The following is a 9095-nucleotide window of genomic DNA, read 5'->3' on the forward strand; positions in this document are numbered from 1 at the left end:
ATGAAACCAACTTCTAGGTTTGATTACATTCGATGAAATCAAGCTCCTCCTACATGGCTTGATGCCAAATATCCTCTACAAAAGCCTCCTCAACTATAGTAGGCTCATGAGCATGAGGAATCTGTGACATAAGAGCATAGTTGTCAGATATGAAAAGTACGGTACAGTACGGTACGATAAAATACGGTACTAAATGGTACCTTAAGATTTTATAAGGTACGGTACGATATTAGTATGAAAAAAAAAACTTCATTATTTTGAACTATAGATGATAGAATAGATGTTTAAAGTCTAAATAGCAATGCTATTGGAGTATATAAGATGAATACTTGAGGGTAACACACCAAAACCTCTATGGCATATGCCGCATACGCAACATGCACTACAACTTACAAGTACATACATAGGAGTGGATACATCATACATGAATGATCATACAAATAAGAGGCATGTATGCTTGAGAGAGAGAAGGTTGAGAGAGAGGCGAGAGAGAGAGAGAGATTGATTAGTCCCTACACACATCCCAAAGCATCAGTGAGGGCACCAAATTAGGCTAATGACGATGGCAGCACCAAGCACAGAGAGTCCGAGTATCAGAGGGTGCACCTGTAAAGAGAAAGACTGAAGACTAAAGAGAGTGTGTGTGCCTTCCAAGTAGAGGGACTGGCTATAAATAGCCATAAATGCCTAAATCTGGCCGACCAACAATAAATGCTGGTCACATAGAAAGAAATGCTAGAAAAAATAGAGGACACCCCGAAAAAAATCCCAGATGACAAAGACAATGTCTACAGTTGTAGGTAAATTGTGGAAAGCAGTAATTAGCCTAGGAATGCACACACGAAACCAACAAATAAAGAAAATGCACCTAAACTGCCAGAGCTCTTATGTCTCCATCAAACTCTAACAAGAGCCCACAACCAAGAGATGACAAACTGACATGACTAACACAAGCAAGCTAACAGCCTCCACAAACTAACATTGTCTTCGGTAGGGGTATGGGCAGCAATGAGAGAACGAGTTCTGAAGATGAGAAGAGGGTAATCTGAGCTAAAGAAGAATAAGTGGGGGGATAGTGCATTGAGCTAAAAATATATTAGTTTCATTTAAGCAGTCCCAAAACATGATTAATTTATGAATTAAACCTTTTTATTAAAAAGAAATGTTTTCCTAGAGAGTGCCATTGTCCCATAAGCACAAACCCTATCAGGAAGACCCAAACTTTCCATAAATAGACATGCTGCCCTCCATCCAGCCTCAATTTCATTTTACAACTTGCAAGTGCTAGAGTTTGCTGTCCATACCCCGTTTGTAGAGGATATCTCAACTGGAGCTGTCCATCATTGTCATCTACCATGAGGTGTCTACTTCCCAACCCTCCATCGCAAATTTCCATTCTTGCCAGCCCTCCAAGGCGGCTGCCTGTCTACACCCAAAAGTTTGCATTTATTGCTGCACACTACCCAAAACCCTGCATTTTGCCCTGATCAGCTATCACCTACAGCTAGCCACCTCCAAATTGCTGCATTTTGATCCTCCTGCCGCTGCCAAGCCTGGTTGCTACCTCCTGGAGCTGCGTTTTACTGTTTGTTATCATTGCCACCTGCCACATCATCATCACCCTGCTGCATTTGCAGTTTTTGGCCAGCCTACTACCTATCTATCACTCATCTGGTATCCTACAACTGCATTTGCTGCTGCCAAACACATATGGAGGCTGCGTGCTGTGTTTCGGGATCCATTAGAGTATGACACACTCTCCAGCTCCATACTCTCTACCCCGGTCCTCGAGACATAGGAGTTCAGGGGTCAGTATTCTTCATTGCATAGTGTGTTTGCTACATTGAGCATTGTATACTAACAGTATTTTTTCATTATCTTTCACTGTGTTCATTGTCTCTCAATTGCCCTAACATGTTGTGTTTTCTGCGATAGATCATTTCTTTACACAATGACTATCCAACACCCAAATCAACCAAAAGGAGCTCTAGCTAAACACAGTCCACTATAGCTATGAAAGTTTCTCTATACTAAGCTGCATAACTAGAAGTGGCCATAGAGGGCTCCTTGCTCAAACATGATAAGCACAAGCTACCAAACTTGAAGCATAAACACTCATGGATACACGAGTATTGTAATGAACATGCACAACATGTCTTTTTATAGGAGATTTTGGAGCATTTGTCCTATAGTGCAAAATAAAAGCCAATAAATACAAATAGACCTTTTTGGGGCTGTTAATGAAGAGCAAAGTTAGGCACTAATGCACTATGATGAATTATTGATGCATAACATGATTTTGGTTGCTCAACAATTCATTCATTAGATAGTACTCATCTCCCATTTTTGCACTTTGTCCAAGTTATTTGCACTTTAGTCCTGTTCATACATTCTCTGTTTTCTCAATGCAAACCCTAGCATATCTTCACACCTCCAAGAAAGGAATGTGGTAACTTAAGAATTGGGAAATGAAGTAATCAACTACAAAAATCAACTTGATCTCCATAACAAAGAGAAAGGGAAAATTACGGAGACCATGCTCAAGAGACTAAAAAGTAAAATTCATGAGCTGAAAGCACACATGGAGAAAGAAATTAAGGTAGCAATAGTAAAGAAAGCTCAATGAGTAGAAGAAAATTCAAAATGGATTAACATGGTAAGGCCTCCATAAAGCAAGTGTAAATTTGTAAATACCATAGTAGAAAAGGGAGAAAAGAAGGAAAGTTCGAGCTTTGCATGTGAGTGTGGTGGAATGGAATGAAGAGAGACCAAATAGAAAATGCAGCAGCACTATGTGGTGCAATGGGTATCAAGAACGCACCCTTCATAGGGATTATGAAGAGTTGGGAAAGATACTACACAATTGAGGGCAATCATCCTCAAATTTGCACATTTGGAGAAGAGAAAGCTTTCTTGGCCAAGAGGAAACCCCCAAAAGAAGAAAAAATCTACCTAGCGGATGTCATAACAAAACCTTGTAAATAAAACCCCATCAAAACCTTAGTAAATATGTCAAATATAAACCCCCCACCCCCCCCCCCCCCCCCCAATCAAGGAATAGGCAGCCACTAACACAACAATGGGATAGGACCTTAGGCCAAAGGTAAATCAATCCCGATTTTCCAATCACCCACTCCTTCACATCTCCTTTAAATATCTAGATTCTACAATAGGGGTCCTCAAGTCTTCTGTAGGGTTGGTAAAGAACTCATTGGTGATACCATTGGAACTCTTATCTTCGAAGATGCATGATAATCCCACATCGAAATCAAAATCCAACCTAAAGGCCCTGCTTCGATTGTGAACCAAATCAAATAGATACATCGTTGAGTTGCAATAATATTGTGCCATAACATTTTTGTAGAACCAAGGAGATCCCTAGAAAAGTACATACACGACCCAATCACCTTTGAAGGAATTCAAGAGATCACCGCTTACAATCTAGATACTTTTACTACAATATGACATTGATTTCTAAATGAAATAACCCATTTAAACCTCTAGAATGCCTAAAAGGTGGTTAAAGTATTTTGTGAAGTTACGAAAGATCCAACAGTAATGACAGTAATGATCTCTCTCTCTCTCTCTCTCTCTCTCTCTCTCTCTCTCTCTCTCTCTCTCTCTCACACACACACACACACACACACACAATCAATCAATCAATGTTTAAACCTGATCCCAGGATGCAGCAATGTTGTAGCCTTTAGAGACAGCAGCAGGGCGTGGAGAGGACTTGGCAACAGGTACAGGGCTTGCTCGTCCAGCCATCTCTGGGACAATTATAAACGAACGCTCTCTCTCTCTCTCTCTCTCTCTCTCTCTCTCTCTCTCTCTCATTCATTCATACACACGTACATATGCTGTCTATGTATGGACATTATTCAAGATTTAAGATGTGACGCATAAATTGGATGGTCAAGCAACCAGCATGATTGTGAGGTAAATGTCACAAAGCTAATTACCGCAGTCGGAAAAACGTTGATGGAAGCGGGAAGGTTGAAGATGATCTCTACTCCAGACGCATTTGGATCAAATGGCAGCAAAGATGACGAAGAAGGACGATGAACTAGCTAAATAGATCTCATCATACATCAATATGATTTTCTACACATACGGTACCGGGGGCCTGTAAAATGAGATAAAACTAATAGTTACTTTCAAGTATTCTCTCACTTTGGAGCTCCGTATGTGGGGGTCTCACGTATGCAATATGCTTAATGCTTTCTAATTAAATAGATGCCGTAAGATGATGTTAGGAAGTCTCCATATCATTATAAGCCTCACACAATGACAAATGTGCCCTCTAACGTATACTAGTGTGCCCCCAAGCAACAAGCAAACATTTGTCATCTTTCTCTCTCCTCTTTACCCCATCTGTTTTTTATTTTCTTTTTCTTTTTCTCTTTTCCTTCAAATTCCATGTCTAATTCTCTCTCTCTCTCTCTCTTTTCCTTCAAATTCCATATGTCTAATTCTCTCTCTCTCTCTCTCTCTCTCTCTCTCTCTCTCTCTCTCTCTCTCTCTCTCTCTCTTGTATTTTAGTTTTTTTTCTCCTCTCCTGGTTCTCTCTCTCTTCTTTTATTCTCCCCCCTCTCTCCTCTCTTTTCCCTCTCTCTCCCTCTTTTTTTCTTCTTCTTCTTTCTCTCTCTTCATTCTTTTTTTATTATTTTTCTTCTCTCTCTCTCTCTCTCTCTCTCTCTCTCTCTCTCTCTCTCTCACACATTTTCTTTTTTCCCCCCTCAATCTCTCTTATAGTATGTAAATTTTATTCCATATATATAGTTCTCTCTCTTTATGTTTATATTCTCTCTCTTCTCCTCCCTTTTCTCCTAATTTTCCTTTTTTTCTTCTCTCCCTCTCTCTCTTTTAAATTTTATCTTCTCTCTCTCTCTCTCTCTCTCTCTCTCTCTCTCTCTCTCTCTCTAAATATATTTAAATTTAAAAAAAACTTTTTCCTTTTCTTTTTTTCCCCATCTCTCTTCCTCTTTTTCTCTTTATTCTTCTTCTTCTTCTCTCTCTCTCTCTCTCTCCTCTTTTTTCCTTTTTTTCTTCTTCTCTCTTTAAAAATTTTTTTCTCTTTCTTTTAAATTTTATATCTCCTCTCTATAATCCTCTCTCTGTGTTCAAATTCTCTCTCTTCTACTTTTCTCTCTCTCATTTTCTCTCTCTCTCTCTCTCTCTCTCTCTCTCTCTCTCTCTCTCTCTCTCTCTCTGTGTTCTTTTCCTCTCTCTTTCTCTTTCAACTTTTTTTCTCTCGCTTTTTTTTCTCTCTATATATTTTTTCTTCTCTCTCTGTTTTTTTCTTTTCTCTCTTTCCCTTTCTCTCCCCCATTTTCTCTCTCTTTCAAATTATATATTTCATCTGTCTCTCTCTCTAAGTCAAACACTATATTAAAAATGCTTAATTTAAAAAAGACTATTATATTTTCTCTTTCCCCCTTCTCTTCATTTTTTTTCTTTCTTATTCTTCTTTTTTTAATTCTTATACTTCATCTTCTTTTAACTCCCTCTCAAAGTGTGTGAAAAACTATGTCCAACAAATTTTAAATTAAAAATTTTAATCTGAGAGAGAGAAAAAAAACCTAGACCCTACACATGAGAGAGAGAGGGGGGAGGGGGAGAAAAAAATGTTTAATTTAAAAAAGATTGTTATCTTTCCTCTTCCCCCTCCTCTTTGCGTCTTCTCTCTCTCTCTCTCTCTCTCTCTCTCTCTCTCTCTCTCTCTCTCTCTCTCTCTCAAAGTGTGTGAAAAACTATGTTCAAAAAACTTTATATTAAAAAATTTAAAATATTTAATTAAAAATTTTAATCTAACTTTGAGAGAGAGAGAGAGAGTTTTAATTTTAAAAGAAGTTTGATTTAATTAAAAGGAGAGAGAGAGAGAGAGAGAGAGAGAGAACCTAGGCCCTACACGAGAGAGAGAGGGAGGAGGAGTTATGTCAAAAAACTTTCAATTAAAAAAGTTTTTAAAATATTTAATTAAACCAATAAAATTAAATTGAAAAGTTTAATCTAATTGAGAGAGAGAGAGAGAGAGAGAGAGAGAACCTAGGCCCTACACATGAGTGTGAGAGAGAGAGGGGAAGGGGAGAGGAATTTAATTAAAAAGGGGAGGGGGAAAAGAAAGAGAGAGATTATAAGTAAGAGAGAGGGTAGGGGGTTTTAATTAAAAAAAGGGGGGGAGGGGACTTAATGAAAAAAGAAAGGGGGAAGAGAAAAGGAGAGATTACATGTGAGAAAGAGGGGAGGGGAGGGGGTTTTGATTGAAAAATGGAGGTTTGGAAAAGGGGGTAGGTTCGGGAAGCCCTCTAGAGGTTCGGGGCTTTCCAAACCTACAACAAAAATAATATAGTAGTAAGATTCCAAAGCTATGGCTTTAAGAATCAAACATGTCCCGCCTAGGATATTGCATTCAGCTCAAGATGGATTAAAGATGCTAGAAAAATTCACAATGGAATCCTCAATTTGTTAATCTGGATGGATCGTGCAATGGAATTGAGTAAGAAGTGTTGGCTTAGAGTTGGCTAGAACTTTGGCATATGACATCTCGAGCAGTGTGGCATTGGAAGTACCTATCATAAAATGGTGAAAGCAACGTTTAATCATGCCTTTTTTGTGATTTGTATAGATGGATACTATACTCCTTCTTTTCCTTTGAGGCAGTCTATTAGACAAGGTTGTCCCCTTGCCCTACTTTATTTGCTTTGGTGACTTAACCTTCCCTTAATTTTATAGATTCCAAAGTCTAACAAGGTGTTATTAAAGAACTATTCCTCCTTAATGGTGAGATCTTCACCTCTCAAATGTTTGTTGATGATAATTTTTACATTATTGCAATTGAGTAAGAGTCTCTAAATGAATTGTTGGCAATGTATAATGAGTTTGTTGTATCATCAACCTTAATCATCACCAAGGATGTAAGAAGATGAGAATAAGGAATTAGTGTAAATAATATTGATATTATGCCATGTCACACTATTGTAAGAAGATGAGAATAAGGAATTAGTGTAAATAATATTGATATTATGCCATGTCACACTGACATTGGTATAAAAGGAGAGGATATGTAATTTTACACAATCTTTTTGACACATTAATACAATTACAGACTTTCTCTCCCTTCTTGCTCACAGCTTCTATGGCTTCTCCTTCTTTCCTATCTTTCTCTCTCTAAATCTAGTCTTTCTCTCTCCTTGTCACTCTTATTCTCTCTTCTTGCAGTCTTTCTCTCTCCTCTACAGTCTTATCTCTCCTCTTTCTCTCTCCCTGGTTCTCTCTCTGACAAGTGGTATCAGAGCTTAGTTTTCATATCCTTCCTTTTCTCTCTCTTTCTTTACATTGAATTTCTTGTCAGTTTCAGGAAACCTTACTGTGCACAGGTACAGTATTGAAGAACCACAGCAGTCAAGAAGTACTAGACATGGCAGCTTTCTTGGACTCCACACAAGCTATGCCAGGAGGTTTGATCAAATTTGAAGGCATGGAGACAAAATGGCAGCTCATTTTTCAACTTTGAGGTAAAATTTTAGGGGTTTTGGGTGAAGGAGGTCACTAAAAACTTGACAGAGGTTTAAATGGGGTTACTCTCCAAAAGTGAGTCCTCTTCTTCTTCAACTTTCAAGCTTCTCTTCAAGCTTTCATGGTGCAACCAAGATCTCTACTTCATTTCTTGTCACGAGTTCATCTCTCTGCTATAATGGATAGCATGGGACAGTTCCTTGCTTGCTAAGCTTTAGATCAAGCACCATATATAGTAGTATTCACAGCTTTATCTTCCTTACTAACTGATCTTCATCTTGCTGAAGGGAGCAGCCATGGAACTCTTGAACTTGATGACCTAGAATCCGACCCTTCCTTAGTGCCAGTGTTCTCTTTCTTTTTGTCTCGTTTCCGCTTGACAATGATCAGGCTTTTCAAGAGTTGCAAGTGGAGCATCGTCGATTCCAGAACTTGAATCAGGAGAGCCGTTGAGAATGCCTTCAGGCTTTTCAAGGGTAAACAAGGGGTTGATCTGGTAGCATCTGTTTGAAAGAATGTCGGCTCATTGACCTCTCGCTTCCACCTATCTCTATACACTTCAGAATCCTTTACGACATGTACACCTGCTGAGGATACTGCACGGATGCGCGGTGGGGTGGTGGAGTAATCACTGGATCCATTGCTTGAATCTCCATCTTCAATCACAGTATTGTTGGTGGTGGAAAAATCAGGCTTCGAAAGAGTAGAAAGAGTAGACGATCTAAGCTTGCGCAAGCTTTCGACAACCTTCATCGATGACAAATTTGTGACAGGTTCGAGCTCCCAAACGGGAAGCGATCTTATACACTTTAGCAGGCGATGTACTTGTTCCCGCTTCTGCAGGGCCCCAACTATTCTGGTGTAACTGGAGACAGAACCGATGCAGGATGCTCCACAGGCTGCTCTGGAGAGGGTGTTGGTCTTCCACTTTACCATGGAATTCCTCTGCAAGCTTTGTACAACCTCTCAAGTTGAGCTTTATCACCTTCAACATCTGAGAGGAACTTATACTTTGTCTTGCTAGCTTTATCTGTGATGTACAACACGGGGTCTGAACTGTTAAATTTTGGCTCCTCTATATCTGCCTTGGCAAGGCGACGTACTTGCGTGTGGTGTTTATACACCGACTGAAGAAGCCGCAGCGCAGGGCTTGTTGTTCCTGATTTTCATGGTGCACGACGAGAGAAGCTTCCTGCAGGATCCAGCAATCATGGTTTTGGTCCCAGTCTCAACATAACTTGGTGGACCACCTATTTTTGCATACCTATTGGGCTCTAACCCTGAGCGAGGAGACTGAAAGAGAGGAGGTTTCTCGAGATGTGAAGGCAATTTCATGATGCTGTATCCGTTCATTAAAAATAATGGAAGATCAGATACTCTAAAGTGCTCTCTGTTGCGATATATGTGACATGACCAGTAGGAAATGTTGGGATCCTTCTTGATGCCTTGTTTCCATCAGAGAAGCTTTCTTTTATGACATGGAAAGACTTTTTATCAAGTCTCGGGCATCAACAGATGGACGCTCTGAGAGGAGGATAGTAGCAAGAATGTATACCACACACGATGGATTCTTAGGA

The 9095-nt window shown here is 39.4% G+C and overlaps 1 protein-coding gene across 3 annotated transcripts in view; it reads right to left on the reverse strand.

Annotated features, from left to right (window-relative positions):
• The window catches only part of LOC148013507 (sec34-like family protein), a 131768-nt gene extending 127560 nt beyond the window's left edge, over window positions 1–4208 (reverse strand). The window contains exons 1-2 of one of the 3 annotated variants that reach the window (XM_087668547.1): window positions 3963–4208; window positions 3673–3770 (exon numbers count right to left, since the gene is read on the reverse strand). In XM_087668547.1, the coding sequence (XP_087524673.1) occupies window positions 3673–3768 (96 nt within the window). In that variant the 5' untranslated portion in view covers window positions 3769–3770; window positions 3963–4208. The remainder of the gene's footprint in view (window positions 1–3672; window positions 3771–3962) is intronic. The other 2 variants (XM_087668546.1, XM_087668549.1) reach the window with 2 other exon arrangements.
• Window positions 4209–9095: the final 4887 nt, after the last annotated feature.

This window comes from Lygodium microphyllum, chromosome 26, assembly GCF_053477565.2.
Source record: "Lygodium microphyllum isolate KBCC chromosome 26, Lygodium_microphyllum_v1.1.10, whole genome shotgun sequence".
NCBI classification, from domain to species: domain Eukaryota; kingdom Viridiplantae; phylum Streptophyta; class Polypodiopsida; order Schizaeales; family Lygodiaceae; genus Lygodium; species Lygodium microphyllum.